The sequence below is a fragment of the Necator americanus genome, chromosome I (genome assembly GCF_031761385.1).
Source record: "Necator americanus strain Aroian chromosome I, whole genome shotgun sequence".
In the NCBI taxonomy this organism is placed as follows: domain Eukaryota; kingdom Metazoa; phylum Nematoda; class Chromadorea; order Rhabditida; family Ancylostomatidae; genus Necator; species Necator americanus.
The window spans coordinates 16,230,717-16,248,143 of NC_087371.1; the positions used below are offsets into that span (position 1 = coordinate 16,230,717).

Below are 17,427 nucleotides of genomic sequence, written 5' to 3' on the forward strand. Positions count from 1 at the left end.
TATGACAGAGCCCTACAGCTAAAAAAAATTAAAAAATTTAACGAGAAACTCACAAGCAGAGCTACCTTCTCGTGTTTCATATGTTTTAGAAAGATGTCACTGAATACGATGATGGCAACACTGCTCTTACAAAGGTGCTATCGCCGAAAAATCAGCATTTTCGCTATGAAGATATACTAAATAACTCTTATGGTTGGTAAGGTGGTTCTGCAATTCCATGGACTGCTAGAGGATTATTTCTTAAGAGGAGACAGATATAGGATGGGAGACATGGAAAAATGTATGGAGACGGGAAAAACACAGAGCACTAGAGCAAAGGAGGAAGAAAAGAGAATCTTATCTTACTAGAAGATCTAATATCACTATCGTGATAGTGATATTAGATCTTCTAGTAAGATAGGATACCACTAGTGGGCCATACGTTTGCGGGTGTGCTTGAGGCGCATAGACGAAAAAACACAAATATTATCTTTAATAAATTTGTTATTTCTTTCTGCTACCGTTAATAGTGTAAGGCGTGGTGGTTCCGTGTGCCCTCAAGCGCAAAAGAACACATTTGGTCGTTAGAAATCTTCCACCATAACTGTTATAATTCAAAATCCATTTGTTTGTGGTAATCTCAGGAAAAATTTGACTTTCTCCCCAATACAAGGAAAACGGAAATAACCAGGTCATAACCACGTCCTGCAGTTCGATTTTTCTCCTCAAAATAGACGGCGCATGCAGCGATCAGCTGATCCTATGACTTTGCGAAACATTACGGAAATAAAGTGAAAACAAGTACTACTTAGAAGCAGCAAGGTCAACTAAAAACAACATCCCTTCAGCTCAACGTAAAATAAATACAGAAGAGGTATTCTCGTTTTTGACACATTTCCCAATAATCCCAGCAATCCCTTTGGATCACACCACTGTGTTCTGATTGTTTCCCTCGTTGGAGCGCAAAAATACAGTTATCCTCACATGGAGGAAGTTGTCATGGTCGAAGAAAGCCATTCATAGGCTCCTGTATGAATTCGTGGAAAACACCTATTTTTATAGTGAAACTTGAACTAATTTGAAAAGGTTGTTTACCTAGAGGGCACAGACACAGGTTTGGGCAGAAATTTAAAAACCATTCATTTGATCATTATTCATTCATTCATGGAATACCCCAATAGTGCGCTAATTACAAATGAAGTGATCTTAGAATGGTTGAAGTTAACATGTCGCGGATGATTTAAACTAAATGAAAACAAGATAGAAAGAGGGATACGGCAGAAGGCTCATGTAACTAGATCAGTAGTTGCTTAATTATAGATTAGAATAATAAAATAAAACAGAAACAATCATAGAGAAAGCAGTGCATTGCCTCACAACACTACAAAATCATAAACAAACACCTTTTCCTCTCTAAGATTCGCTGATTCTCAAAATATCTTCTTTCTGGACTCCACGCTTCTTCGTACTAGCGCGCAATATTTAAACCTTAGTTTTCCGTCATTCTGGCGCAACATAACAATCCTAGAGGGATAAATTCAACCGCTGTCTGGAAATAAATGAGCGAAAAATCTAAAGAAGAAACGTTAATATACTCATTGTGTACGCAAAAGTGATAGATAATTTTGTCCAAACGCATCATATATCACTTGGCAGATAGCACACGGGTGTTTGTTGTTGTCATTGGTGGTGTCACATCATTACCCGTCGAGAGAACAAGAATTTTTGCAGCTGAAAACTCGTAATCTGATCGATCAGAGAGTTTTTCAAAATTCATCTGTTAAGCGTTCAAAAAACACCATAGGCTTTCAAATCCAAATGTGACTTCTTGATAATCTTAATGAACTTATAATCTACAAATTGAATATATATATATATATATATATATATATATACATATGTAAATAAATACTGTCATTGGCATATATCTGCCTAATTAGGCCAAAGTTTTTATTTCGACTTCTCTTGGGGTTAAAAATAACCAATCAACCAGAGCTTTGAGGAATTTCTCACAAGTAGGTCACCAACGGTTTCCTCCTAGAGTTGAAAGACATTCAATTTTTATTTATCAAGCAGGGTTTCACTGCACTGTTAATTTTAGAGCATTGGTTACGCTTCTATCGCGGTAATGAGAACTGAACTCACTGAAGTTTATGTCTTCATATATATATATATATTTATATCTATATATATATATATATATATATATATATATATATATATATATATATATATATATATATATCGTCGCACCGTCACATATATATATATCATGATATATAATAACGAGCTTAGTCCGTGTGTGTGTGTGTGTATGTGTGTGTGTGTTTGTGTTTGTGTTTGTGTTTGTGTTTGTCTGTGTATCACGAAATTCGAAAAAAGGGGATGCGACGGGTCCACCGGCACCAGATACCTATAGAAGGGGGTGCGACGGGTCCACCGGCACCAGATACCTATAGGAGGGGGTGCGACGGGTCCACCAGCGCCAGATACCTATAGAAGGGGGTGTGACGGGTCCACCGGCACCAGATACGTAGAGGAGGGAATGCGACGGGTCCACCGGCGCCAGATACGTATAGGAGGGGGTGCGACGGGTCCATCGACGCCAGATACCTATAGAAGGGGGTTCGACAGGTCCACCGGCGTCGGATTGGTGCGCTGGCGCCAGATAAGTATAAAAGGAGTATGACGGGTCCACCCGGCGTCAGATAGCTATAAAGTGGGTTGCAACGTGTCCCACGGTGTTGAAATGGTGCGTGATAACTTCGTGTGCAAGACGCGAAAGATAGATGGTCGCAGCCGTTTCATAGCCGTAGCGACTGGCCGCTTTGCTTTTCAACTTTACGACTCCTCCGCGTGTCTATTTCCTTCTTCGTTCGCCTCAAGTTGTTAGCATGCCGTTCTCAGAAAGTGGAAACCCGCATCCAAACGGCTGCTTAAATAGTAGCAGGATGTTTAAGTGATTTGACGTGGAACGTTATCTTTATCAGTAGAATGATGTATTTCACATCATTTAATGCCAAAACACCATTCTTTGGTAACTTTTGGGAGAAAACAGGAGGAAAACCCATATTTCAAGTAATTCTTTTAAATTTTGTTTGTAATATTTTGACAAAGATAGAGTGTTTGAAGCTTAAGTTCGAATGTTCTCCAAATGTAGAACTGACGCGTTTAGAAAGAAGAGCATGAAATCTTTCGCTTTTAGTTATAATATAAAAAAGGAAGAAAGTTTGTTGGAGACACACAAGTCCATTTTCATAGAAAACGGCACTAATATTAATTTTCGTTGATCAGTGAAGGCGACGAAGCAAACACCACTGAAAGTCTGAAGTCCGGCTTCAGCCGGACATTCAGACTGGTATATATATATATATATATATATTTGAACGGCAGCGAGATGACCCTCAGATTCTTAAATACGAGATAGATAGGACTATGTGGCAGGAGGAAAAAATATGGGCACACAGAAAATATGTATGTAGCCCCAGTAGGACTTTCGTATGAAGGATGTTTTGCAGCATAGATATCTTAGCCTTATCACTTGATTACCTCAGACTATATATAGAGTAAGCCCAGCGTTCTTTTCTCAGTTCATTCTTTTTTTAGCTGATGACCGAGCGAAGCAGGAGTTCGAAGGTTGAGGAAACCAAGAAGTCCGAGACAACGCAGAAGACAGAAAAGAGTAAAACTGATAAGCCAGAAGTAAAGGTAGCTCTTTGCTTACGAAGGATTGATCAAAAATCAAAAAACTATATATTTACCAGGAAGAAAACAAGTTATATTGTTCTCTACAAACCATCCACTCCGCACACACTACGGGGTCTCTTCTAGGAGAGCCGCAAATGGCTAGCCAATTCGTTGTAGAAGCACCCATCTTTGTAGAAGTGAAGGGCGCGCACCGTCATTCCCTCGCGACTTTGGGGATTCTGAGAAATGCTCAAAATGCACCATTCAAGAACCGACACAATGAACAGTGTGTTCGAAAATGAACTTATGTATCACTGTCTGAGATTGCAAACTGAATCCTGATATGCAATTGTATGTGCATCGGGTGCAAAGACTTCCACGTATGCTGAAACGACTTAGGCGGACGTCCTTCCTCAGCGGAGGAATGCAGAAAAATAAAACAAAATAATATCAAATTATAATTCAAAAGACAAAAAGAAATAGAGGCAGAGCACAACAACTTAACGTTAAAACGTTTAACGAGATTCGAATCTAAAAGAGAATTTTAAGGGCGATCTTGAGCACCAGATATGGTACCATGGTTTTCGTCCGAGAAAAGATGTAGTGTAAGCTCTACCCTTTATCGATTCCCTTTTATCGATCCACACTAATGAATTATTTCTCTCTCTAATTTTGGCAGCTACTTCTTTCTCCACTTTATGGGTACGAAAATAAAACCTAGTTGTACTTCATAAGCTCAGACGAAAATGCTCACCTACAAGTTCGAGTTTAGAGCACTTCTCAAGGAGCCCGGTGATTTCCTCGTGCGCGCCACGGATTCACGAAATATGCCTGAAATAGTGATATCAGTACTAAACGATAGAAAGGACTTGGTAAACTTAACAATTAAGTGAGTCGATTTTAACAAACAATGATAATTGCAGTAAAAGCGCCAGCATTTCCAGGTTCAGGCGTGTACTTGGGAAAAACCCCCCAAAAAAAAAAAACAAAAAAACCCCCCAAAAAAAAAAAAAATAAAAAAAAAAAAAAAAAAAAAAAAAAAAAAAAAAAAAAAAAAAAATTGGACGCTTAGTAAACAGATCAAACTAATATAACATAGTAAACCAGTCTGAGTGTCCGGCTAAAGCTGGGCTTCAGACTTTCTGTGGTGTTTGCTTCGCTCGCCTTCACTGATCAACGAAAATTAATATTAGTGTTATTAGTTCTATGAAATTGGACTTGTGTATCTCCAACAATCGTTCTTCCTTTTTTATATTATTAGTAAAAGCGAAAGATTTCATAGTCTTCTTTCTAAACGCGTAAGTTCCACATTTGGAGAACATTCGAGCTTCAGATTCAAACACTCCATACCAATATATAATAGGAAAAATTTAAAAGTATCACGCGAAATATGGGTTTTCCTCCTGTTTTCTATAAACAGTTATCAAAGAATGATGTTTTGGCATAAAATGACGTGAAAGACATCATTCTACTGATAAAGATAACGTTCCACGTCAGATCACATAAACAGCTTGCTATTATTTAAGCAGTCGTTTCCATGCGTGCTTCCACTTTTTTACCACAATCTGACGCCGGTGGACCCGTCGCACCCCATAAATGGATATCCGGCGCCAGGGCATCAATCCGACGCCGGTGGACCCGTCGCACCCCCCTTTTCGAATTTCGTGACTCACTCTCACTCTCACACACACCCACACACACACACACACACACACACACACACACACACACACACACACACACACACACACACACACACACACACACATACACACACACACACACATACACACACACACCGGACTTCAGACTTTCTGTGATTTTAGCTTTGCTCCCCTTCAATGATCAATGCAAGTTCATAGTAGTGACATTTTCTGTAAAATCAGAATTCTCTTCTTCTAGCAACGTTTTCTTCTTCCTTTTTTACTATAAATAAAGGCAAAATATTTCATAATCTTCTTTCTAACGCGTCAGCTCTACATTTTGAGAAAAAAACTGGAACAGAAAAAAAACTGAAAATTGGAACTTTAGCTTCAAACACTCCTTCGGCTTCTATATAATATAGACACAATTCTTAAGCATTACTCGAAGTATGAGTGTTCTTCCTGTTTTCCCCAACAGCTATCAAAGAATGATGTTCTAACTTGAAATGACGTGAACAGCATCACAGCACTATTTAAGCAGCCGTTTGTGTGGCTGCTTCCACTTTTTGAAGAAGACATGACAACAAGTTGGGGCAAAAGTGCAAGGAAATAGATACGTGGAGGATTCATAGAGGTGCAATGCAACACGTGCAGTGGCCATGAATACGGAACGGTTACAACGTCTAACTTACCTTTCGCGACATCTGCACAAAGTTATTGCGCGCCGATCCGACGCCAACCTATCACACCCCTTTTCAACGCTAACTGGTGTTGGTGCACCAATTCGACGCCATTGGACCCGTCGCGCCCGCTTCTATAGGTATCTGGCGCCGGGGCACCAATCTGACGCCGGTGGACCCGTCGCACCTCCTTTTACAGGTATCTGGCGCCGGAGGACCCGCCGCAGCCCCTCCTCTAGGTATCTGACGCCGGTGGACCCGTTGCACCCCTTCTATACGTATCTGGCGCCTGTGGACCCGTCGCACCTCCATAGGTATCTGGCGCCGGTGCGCCAATCCGACACCGCGGGACCCGTCGCAACCTACTTTATAGTTATTTGACCCCAGCGCACCAATCCGACGCCGGGTGGGTTATTATATATCATGATCATTATCATGATATTAATGAATGCTACTATAATGGATATAAATATAAAGTGTTGCGAGTAAGAACAACAGAAAAAACATTCTAAAAGCCTTTTCTCACTGTTTTCTACTTCCTACACACAATTTTACTCATTGACAGTCATTGCAGACAATGAACAATTCGATCCTGCCGGAAATCTTGATTTTTTTCAAAACCAGAAAGAAATTACTCAGAAGAACATTTGCTAGCAATTATTCCGAAATTGTATTTAAAGGATTGTTTGTCGCATGAAGATGTTATTTAGAAGCCAATTCAGCGATTAGAGCCCGGCTCGATAGGAAATTGCTGCTATTTAGTGCTCTTAGTAGCTTGAAATAAATAGGAATAACGGGCTACAGAAGAAACGGAAGAAGGCAAGGGTGGCTGCCTTCTGTAAGAAAATATTTGCAATATAAAATAGTTAAAGTATCTTTTCCAGAGACCTGGTTTTTGAAAGCTAGTTGAACTAAATTCGAAAATGTTAGGCAACATTTGGAATTTTTCTCGACAAGGCTTCAAAAAAAAACTAGGAAAGCTAGAAGCACCAAACGTTATAGGAATGTAGAGGAAGTCTCCAAATCTCTGCCAGCCCCATTTCATGAAATTCACTTTGAACGTCGTTATTCGGAGACTCGTGGATCCTACATTGTACTAATTTCATCCCAATTACGCATGTAGATGTCTTTTTTTTCGCTCAGTAACAACATCGAAATTGCTTTTTCGAGAGATAATAAAAAATTACTCACAGCCAGATGAAAATGCGCTCTTTGGACTTTCTTACACTAACAACAAAAATCCCACTTTTGTAGGGAATCGATCCATAACCGCCGCCATAAAATCAGCTGCACATCACCTAGAGCCATCTGATGTCAGGGTTCTCCTTTGCCTGCTGTTCTGCATCAACCGGCTTTTCCATAGAATACGTAATACATTTTAATGGTTATAATGAAGGTGTGCCGAAGCAATGCACGAGTTGTGAAGGAAACGAAAGTTGTCTCCACGGCCTCTTATTACTCAATACGAAGTAACCTGTTAGTTACATTCCTTGTAAATTTTTATTATTTGAAATTATTGTTGTAAAATTATTATTTGCCCACTTTCACATTTAAAACATTTCAATTTCATTAACTTACTTCAAAGCAAAGCTGCAAGACTTACAGTTGTGTTGTATTTCAGAACGCATTGTATAATTTACACTCTTTTTCTTGTCTTCGTACTCGCGGCCCCTCGTATTTATCTTAATCTTAATGTCCTTCTTTGTTTAGTATTTCCCCAAACTTATCCCAAACCTCAAGGTGTGGAATTATACAAACAAAATCTTTGAAAAAAATTCTTCATGCCACCTATCTTTATATTTTGCATTCCTTATCATGTGTTTATTCAAAATCGACTATCTCCTCGTCTTTTTCTCCTTGCCCTCTTCGTTTTTTCTCTTCTGACAGGTCCTACGACCCCCTCCTGCTCCGATACCCTTCTTACGATGCCTCTGTTGGAAATTCTCAACGCACGCTTGACCCTGAGCGTTTCAGGTTGTGAGCGTTGTAAATTTGAAGAAAGAGCAACGCCCGCCTCTCATATTTAACTACCATTTCAGATGTGATAACAATAGACTATGGCAACTCGGTGTTCTTAGGAGGAGCACTAAGCCTGTACCAAAATTTGCACAAGTAGCTGAGTTAATTAATTATTATAAGGTGAATTCCACAGCAGATACGCACGTCTCAACAAGACAACTTGGTTTCGCATCTCTCACAGGATCACAGACTACCCGGTCATGCGCGATTGAAGCATGGAATTACTAGGCCAGTATGGTTGATCAAACACGAGAATGTTGTTTTTGATAAGGAAAAGGTTAGTTATCACACAGTTTTAGACCAGAGAGAGAAGATTGTGAGGACCGAAGGTGAATTTCGAGTAGACATTCAATGATTTGAATTTACTCTTGCTCAAAAAAAAGGACCTAAAACGGACTATATGTCTCGTCTCATTTCCATTCATACCAGCCTGCTTCTAGAGTCATCGCCTTGCATCAAAACCAATTGAAGTGTGGTGTAATTGCGTAAGTGGGTGCACACGAGGTGCATACCTAGCGATTTGTGAACGTGGCAGGGCACGCTCGAACTGCAGAAATGACAAGGATTTCACTTCGAGCGCAGCCGCTTATGCAACTACACCAGTATTCAGTTCGTTTTCGGGTATATATTCTAACCGGGTTGTTGACGACGATGCAAACTGGCGATGAGCACCCCATCGCAGATAGGAATTGATCATGGGTACTGCAGTAACTGGCAGTTGGTAACTATTGAGATTCTTTCTGACAATCTCCGAAGTCGCATCGAACGGCGACGGAGTATATCAGCAGCATGGATCTCACACTAAATATCAGCCTTTAACTGACAGAAATGAAGAGTTACACACTCAACAATTTTAGGACCTTATCGGTAGAGGGAATTTCTGTAACGTTTACAAAGGGGTGTATACAAGACCTCCTGATGAAAAAATTGTTGTTGCTGTAAAGGTTAGTCAAAACTAAAGAGAATCATTAGAATATTAGACACGAGTAGTGAGTTATTCTGCCAGCCGCCGTTCAGCATAAAAATTCATTTCAGATATGTCATGAAGGTTCTGCTTCAAGAGGTTTTCAAGAGACAAAAGAGGCCCGCGATTCAATGCTTAGCGAAGCACAAATGATGAGCTACTATGTCCACAATCATGTCATTGAGGTGCGGCTGCTATAACCTTTTCTAATTTTGTATGAAAAAGTTATAAAGGAGGGAAGAAAAGCACCAAAGGTTTTGTGCCTTCAAAAGTGTGCGTAGTTGAGCAGTTCACGAAGTCACCGTTATTTGTGTTTGTTGAGGCAGGCGCGACGAGTTAGCAAGTCTCTTCAGACTCCCATCGGCGCCTTAAGTTGCGCCTAGGTGGATTATTTGCCTTATTTCAGATGAGCACGATTACCTATCTTATAACATGAATCATATCAAAAATTCAAATCTTTTTTTGCTACTCTTTTTCCATTGAATGCACCTCATTTTCTCTACACAAAAAAGGATATGCGGGAGTAAAGTAGTGGGGAAGCAACGCAGAAAGGAAACCCAAAAAAAATCCTTGGAATTACCTGATTTCTGAAGCGAACAATGTCTGGACAGTGAACGAATTAGTCCAATCCTCAAAATCCGCGTAACAGTGCACATTGTCCAATATGCTATCCACATAACAGTCAGGAACTATTCTAAAAATCCATATAACAGCTTAAATTGTAGATGTTTGGTGTTGCATGCGATCACCCGCCGATACTTATCGTAATGGAATACTGCCCCGGCGGTGATTTACAGTCGCATCTGAAGACACAGAAGGAAAGTATTGAGGTTGGAGAACGACTCGTCTATACCATAGAGGTGAGTGCAACATATCAGCAACATATAGACGCACCTACTTTTTTAAGTGATAGATACATCACAGAGTTTTAAAAAAATCCTCTCTGCTAACTGCAGGCTGCACGTGGAATGCGATATTTGCATAAGAAAAACTGCATACACAGGGATTTGGCGGCAAGGAATTGCTTAATATCAGCGAGGGGTGAGCAGCATGACATATTGGGATCTGTACTTCCCTCGATTGTGTAGGAAAAAACTGTAACGAAATAAGAGACGATGTTATCGAAAAATAAAATCGACTGTCCGATCACTTCTCGAAATCCTTGGTACGGCAACTTTTGACCTTAGCTGAGCAGTCAAATAATCTACGAAAAGGATATTCTGTCTTAACTCGATCATACCGTATCTTTTATGGAAACGTTATGCCTAGATGAAAAAGAAAAAACCACACAATCGATTAGATCTATTAAAAAAAACATATTCTGCAGGGCAAATGAAAATAGCAGACTTTGGTCTATCGAAACTTGTCAATGATTTGGAGAAGGCAGACGCTGAACAAGGAGAAAACAACGAACCAAGTCCGCAGATACCTTTAAGGTAAGTCAGAATGGTTTTCTTCTTTTGTTATTTTCAGCTTACACGAAGGATTTTATCGGAGTAACTTTTCCTGAATCACTGATACTTCCAAGTTCTGGAGAAAAAAATTGAGATTTAGTTGCTCCACTGGAAATATGTCATTAAATATATAATAGTTGTTAATTAAATATATGAAAATTAAATCGTATTACTACAATTATGCATTTTTCAGATGGATGGCTCCGGAGTCGCTTCGCCGTCCCATGAAATTTAGCACGAAGTCAGATGTGTGGTCATTTGGCGTCATGACGTACGAGGTCAGGTCACAGCACTCAGTTAAAAACTGTATATAAGATTGTTAATTACCGGAACTAAGATATAATTGGAGGCTTACGTATTCTGAAAAAAAAAATACCATAAAAGGATAACCCTGGAGATTGACACTGGAACTCTGACAATCTCGTCTCGTCTTGGCCTATAGGAATTAAAAAAAACCTGAGTGTTGTATCTCGGATTTGAAAAAAATATAAACAATTAAAAACAGTTAAAAATTCTGGCACTCGAAGTGAATGTTTATCATAGTCCTTAGGTATAATTACAGAGTCAGAACGATTTTGTTCCAAAGGTACACGACACGTTCGTTTACTTTTTTGCCAAGCCACAACACAAGGCGTGTTTAACCTAACTAAATGGTTAATCAGTCCACGTAGATACACGTATCCACGTAGTTACTACCTAACCAATGATCCTGTATACATTACACTAATCCACATAATACTCTACAAATGAAAGAAAAGCAAGCATGTTGTGCAGACAGGCTAGCAGGCTTTCCATATTTCAGATATTCAACTGTGGCATTAAGCCATGGGTGGATGATCCTCCCAAGAAAATTGCGACAGCGATACGTCGATGTCATATGCCTAAAATGCCAGATCGAACCCCCGAGGAAGTTAAACAGCTGGTAGCACAAATCTGGTATATTGCAATCGTTTCTAGCTCTATGCACACTCGAACATGAAGAAATTTAGTGGTTACCAACATTTAGGGTTACTGATCCAGCGCAACGTCCTACAATGAAACAAATTTGCGCATCACTCCTAGTGGCAACAAAAAAGCATCGACCACCTCCGGCTGAAAAATTTACTCTGAATACTATAAAAGGAGTAACAAGAGCGCCACCTGAATCACCGCAAACGGTAAATGCTGGGGTTGAACATTATGAGCTCTTCTTATATATTTTTCCATCAATAAATGAAGTGATACTTGATAATGCGGTGGGCCGCTGCTGATAAAAAAGGACTTCGCTACGACCACGACAGTGAAATAATTCTAGTTATGCACAGTTAAACACAAAAAAAAATCGAAAACTAGCAGAAAAAGGAGAGTCACGACTGATTTGTCGACGTCAACGCCACATCGATTAACGTCCCATCGATCAAGTGAACACCCCTGCCGAGAATGTGAGGCGTCGACCGCCACAATCCATCCGGCCTCCATGCGTCTGTTTCCTTTATGGGTAAGAAAAGACATAAATTACGAAAATATGTAGCCAAAGTGAACTACAGGGTATGTTACGTAAGGACCAGTAGACCCAGATCTCGAAAACAAATGATATGTGCACACACATAAGAGACGCACTGCGCCAAATTCACTTTTTTGCCCGATTATTATTGTTTTTAACTCCATGACTCACAGCACTACAGTGGATGTGGTAAGCTCTTCAACCCTTAGCAGCCGAACCAAAATAAATTTAATTTATTCAGTGATAATGCTGGTAATATTTTATAGAGTCAACATACTTCTTATATGAAAGAAATCCTCTTTGCAGCTCGAGGAAACCTTCGATGGTGAAGAGGAAGATCTCCAATTATATAGAACAACCGAAAGGTCAGTTAATTTGTGATTTCTTTTATAAATACCGGAATTATAAAAGCTGTTTGTTATTTAGAACAACCGAACAAGATTTAACCCATACTACGGAGTCTCACAAGACACAGGACAATGCGTGAGCTAATAAAGAATGTTTTAGTGAATTTAGTAGCCCAACCTTAAAGTTACACACCCTACAGTTGTTAGCGTAAATCTGGAATATTCCGCGTGCCTAAAGCCTTTCTCGCAATGGCGAAGCTTCATAAACAGAAATTCGTTCATGACGCACTAACCGAACAATAACGCACCCGTAAAAGATTTTAATCCATCCAATTGTCTGTTTCTCTTTTGTCCTTGAATATTCATGTTTCGTACTGTTGTGGCAACTCGCATTCAGTTCTTCATTTCCTGATATCCAACATTTCTTGCGAAGCTTACAGAGGGACGTTCAAATACATTCAAAAGTTTAAATAAACACAAATGTCAGACATTTCAGAGTAACAGAAGACTCGCTGAAAGTCCGCTCGCGAGTTCCTAAGAGCCTCAGAAGAGCAAAAACCAAGTAGCAACAATCGGTCGATCACAATGAAAATTAGTTGATTACAGTAACAATACTAGCAATCATGTTATACTTTAGTCACAACTCAAGAATTGTCTTCTGACCTGATATCAAAGCGTAAAAGTTATGAATAAATTAAATTATATCACTTTCACCGTTTGTTGCGATTCCATATTTTGTAAAAGTGCGGATCTTTGACGGACGGTAACTCTTTAGAATATCTGCATTCAGAATATCTGAATAAAGTTCTGCCAATCTGCAGTGGTTACATTTTCATTAGCAACTCAAAATCTCAGGAAAGACTGAAGAACCAAGGTATCCTAACTGGATGAAAAAAAAAACAAGAGGGCAACGCAATAGTGACCGACATGCCCCATATTAACCGAATACACATTTATTCGAACTGTTTCATCCAATTATTTTGCGATTATTTGTTTTGGGGCATCAATCCACAATATAATCTCCAAGTACTCTCTTAAAACCTCGGCATTGGGAAGTATATTTATGTTTTCTTGTTATTCCAACGAGGTTTTGGTGAAACTTCATTATTAGTCCGACATTTCAACAACTCGTCTTTATCAAAGTGAAAATGATTGGAGGTCCTTGATGCTATGCACATCCCATCAAAGTCCTCCTTTCTCCTTGCGAAGCCTCGAGCCTCGTTCTAAGTACACTACGCAAGAACCCCAAAAGAAAGAAAAACTGACCACCTTCACGATTAGCGAGGACGATGAACCACTGGGTTCTTACGGATTATCACCCAAGTGAGATCTATGCACAGTGCAGTATCCTTAAAGGCATCACCCCACGAATCTGGGGTGGTACGGGTTTCATGCGGGTAATGCCTGAAATGTGAAAGGGGCGAGTGTAGTGTAGCGGTTGGAGGTTCCGCTTCCTGCGTCTATTGGAGATTCGCACACGCCCTAGTGCTCACCAAGCCTATCATCCCTCCGAGGTCGACAAATTGATACCAAACTTGTCTGAGAGGATAAAAACACTGATTTGACACATTGGCTAGCCACCGAAAGTATAGGCCAGTTACAAGTTCGTTAACCTCAAACGATTCTGAATTGAAGTGAACGCGGGGGTGCATCCCAAGCGGACTGACACCAAAAACTTTATCCTTTATCCTTTAATGCCTGCACGGGGCATTAAAGTCCCGTACAGGCTTCAAAAAACGTCGAAAACCCATTCGTCCGAATGGGTTCTCGCATTGCCACAGAAGCCGTCGTAAGAAACAGCGAACGGAATCACCCTCTTCTCCCACAATCTACGACCCCGTACAGGCATTACCCGCCTGAAACCCGCACCACCTCAAAGGGTTGATGATGATGGAGACAAAGGGGATTCTACCTCACTCAACCAACCATCTTTGGTTGTTCTCGAGTGAGTCTTATGAAGTGCGATCGTTCATTCAGAATTTTAAAATATTCGTCCATTTCGGATTGCGTTGATGTTACAATGAAGCAATCATCAACATAACGGCAGTACATCTGTAGAAGACTTTCGATTATTGGATGTTCTATTTTGCTCATAAACCAAATGACAAGAACTGGAGCAAGCCTTTGACCCATAGCAAGTCCTCTTATAAGAGTAGCATTTTTCTGACCATTTGAAAATACTGCTCAAAATAGATCGAAAATAGATCAAAGGTTTCCATACTACGGCCATATGTAACATTTCAGATAACGTTTGTAACGCCTGTCCGTTTTGAACATAACATTCCATGACACAATTTCCTTCGAATTTGGCATCTTTAAGATGTCCAAGGAGTTGTGAGCTGCTTGATAGATGAGAGGACACCTTTGGTAGTAGTTGACTCACAATTAGAAAGCAAGAGACACCATCTGTTATTCCTCCTACACATTATTCCTTATTATTGGCCTTATTTTATAAGGCTCCGCAGGCATTGATCTAAGGTCGTTCCTTGAAAGCTTATGAGTGCTGTAAGAAACGGGTCACTTGGGCGTTACTATTTTCAATCTGCTAAGGAATCTTTCGTCAATCCCAGTATCCTTATCGGTGCTCGTCCAAACATGGTTCACATGTTTATGTTATGTTGTGCAGTAAAATCTTCTGTAACTCGGCAATAAATAGTATTATCCATTAAATGCCGTTCCGTTATTTCTCGATCTAGTGTTTGCTCTAGTGAAAAGGGTAGTGCTTGCGGCATGACTACAAACTCTACCCTTTTCACTCACCGAGATACGCAATGTTCCATTAGATACTACTTCTCGGACCTCTCGAAACCCTTGCCATTGATGACTAGTTCAAGGCATCAGCCCACGAATATGAGGTGGTACGGATTTCAGGTGGAGTATTCGTATACGGGATAGTAGATTATGGAGAGAAGAATGATTCCATCCATTTCTCCCTAATTTCCGTAAAAAAATGGCCCCGGACGATACAGCTTCGAGCGATCCGGCTCGGTATTTCCTAAACCGAGTACGATTGGAGCGCGCCAGCCTTGTGCATGCGCAGCATCTTCCGGACCGTTTTTTACGGCATTTAGGAAGAAATGGACGGAATCACCCCCTCTCCATAATCTACTATCCCGTATAAGAATACTCTCCCTGAAATCCGTACCACCTCAGATTTGTGGGGTGTTGCCTTCAAGTTTCTGTGGTGTCGATTTCAAAAAATTGTGTTACTTTCAAATTTCCATCACAAGTTACTTCAGCCTCTATGGAAGGCTATTTTCATCTAGGCACTAGAGAGTAACTTAAATCGACACCATTCAATAGATCTCTTTCTCCTGAAAAACATATTCACTTGATATTTGAAGAAAATTCCAATAGACCGCAAAAAAATAAGTTTTCTGTAAAAACACATGAAAAGTTCTTGAAAAATATCAAAGAAGAAAAGGGAAAAATTCATAGGACTCGAAGTGTTTTCTATTGTGTTGCGCCGACAGATGGCTCGCCCAGTTTGTCAGCGATTTATGAATTGTCAAAAATCAGAGTAAAAAATGCAAAATACCGAAGTTGTAACGTTAGCTGCAAAAAACAGAAAATCCTGTTGAGCCGGTAAACCAACAGATAAGGTCCTCCTACAACAAATAGTTTTCTTGCATATTTTGCAAGAAAACAATTTTTAAGCTGGTAATGTCGGCCTCTACTGGGGTTCAAACATGTCATTTTAGTCAAATTTACAAAATTTTCAGAGTCATGGACTTGTAGCTGTGAGAGATATCAGATTGTTCGCAATATTACGGAGATTACAAATGTGTAAGAATCATTTTACTTTTCGAAAAATATGTTCACTTCAAAGATCATATATCCTTGGGGCGCAATTATCTTGGACTCAGCCTTGTTAATATGTACCTGCAGGTAATTTTTTCGGAAACTGTTTCCTTGATAGGTTTTGAAAGTTCTAATTATATTCAATCGGTAGAACTCGTGCTCACGAATCTATTGATGTGTAGATCTTATAATAAAGATCAAATTGAGGTGAGTTATGAAAAAAAGACGAAAAAGACGTGAGTCCGCGTCTTTTTCGTCTTCTGTCGTCGTCTGAAGCAGTAAACTAGGGTGGAACATGTCCTACGCCGTCGAATTGGTGCGCCGATGCCAATGACTGTTATTATTGGGTAGCGTTGGTGCGCCGGTGTCAGAAAGCGGGGTGGGGGACAAGAACCTTTATTACAGGATGGGATGGGTCTCACGGCGTGGAATTGGTGCACTGGCACCAGAAAACAGCAAAATGGTTTACGCGGCGCCGCGGAACAGTAGTATCGCGCGAAAACTCGAATTCGCGAAGAAGTAAACGAAACGTTGTGCTCATGAAAGCTGCTGTTGCGTTTCACGCTTAAACAATGTTCCGCATTCCATATTCCGTGTTTAGTTCCCTGCACCTTTGCTTCATCAGATTGCTAACATCCTTTCCTCGGAAATTATAGATAGGAATGAAAACGGCTGCTTACATAGCAGCTAGCAGTTTACATGACCTAACGTGGAACCTTGTTTTTATCCGTACGATGATGACGTTCACGTCTTTTCATATCAGCACATTATTCTGCGCTAATTATTGAGGATAAAGAGAAGAAAAGTCATGCTTCGAACTATGATTCAAAATTGTTACGGTATCGAAGGAATATATGCAGGCGTAAAGTTTGACTTTTCTCCAAATGTAGTACTGGAGCTTTTAGGTAGAGAACTATGAAATCATCTCTTCAAGTCATCATCTTTTCATGAATGTTGTCAAATTTCTAAAAAAAAAGAACGAGAGAAGCGTTTTCAGAAGAAATGCAAATTTAATATTTCGAGAACTGCTGCTACTTTCAATTGCAATTGATCAGTGAAGATGGACGAGGAGTGCACCAGAAGTAGTTCGATGTTTGGCTTTACCTGGACGTTCAGGCTGGTTTATAGCAAAGTTGTATCCTATATGTCATGTGCACATGTAAGTGCAATTGAGCGCTCAATTTTCATGAGCTTGAGTTTGACTTTTATTGTATATAATATCGTGCCCGCTACAGCTTTAGGTTGACTGCGAATCTGCCGCATGACTGTAGAAGGACGGATGGTGTCGGCGTACGAACCAGCCGCATCGCAAAGGCAGCGACGAGGAAAGCGAGTCGAACCAGAACGAGGCGAGGGCGACACTCGCCGAA

At 40.1% G+C, this 17,427-nt stretch overlaps 1 protein-coding gene across 2 annotated transcripts; it reads left to right on the forward strand.

The window, feature by feature from the left end:
- Positions 1-2,973: 2,973 nt before the first annotated feature.
- On the forward strand, positions 2,974-12,822 carry RB195_005753 (uncharacterized protein; the record flags this gene model as incomplete). Of its 2 annotated transcripts, XM_064178466.1 has the most annotated exons (17): positions 2,974-3,057; positions 3,586-3,687; positions 4,216-4,271; positions 4,439-4,555; positions 8,029-8,128; positions 8,190-8,285; positions 8,866-8,952; positions 9,044-9,157; positions 9,698-9,832; positions 9,929-10,013; positions 10,300-10,408; positions 10,620-10,704; positions 11,229-11,362; positions 11,433-11,583; positions 12,216-12,274; positions 12,336-12,392; positions 12,753-12,822. In XM_064178466.1, the coding sequence occupies 17 exons, from the start codon at positions 2,974-2,976 to the stop codon at positions 12,820-12,822; spliced, it is 1,641 nt and encodes a 546-aa protein (XP_064035509.1). The 2 variants fall into 2 exon arrangements, with proteins under 2 accessions (XP_064035509.1, XP_064035510.1); XM_064178465.1 differs by lacking the exon at positions 2,974-3,057 and having other exon boundaries at positions 3,589-3,687.
- Between the last annotated feature and the right edge of the window lie 4,605 nt (positions 12,823-17,427).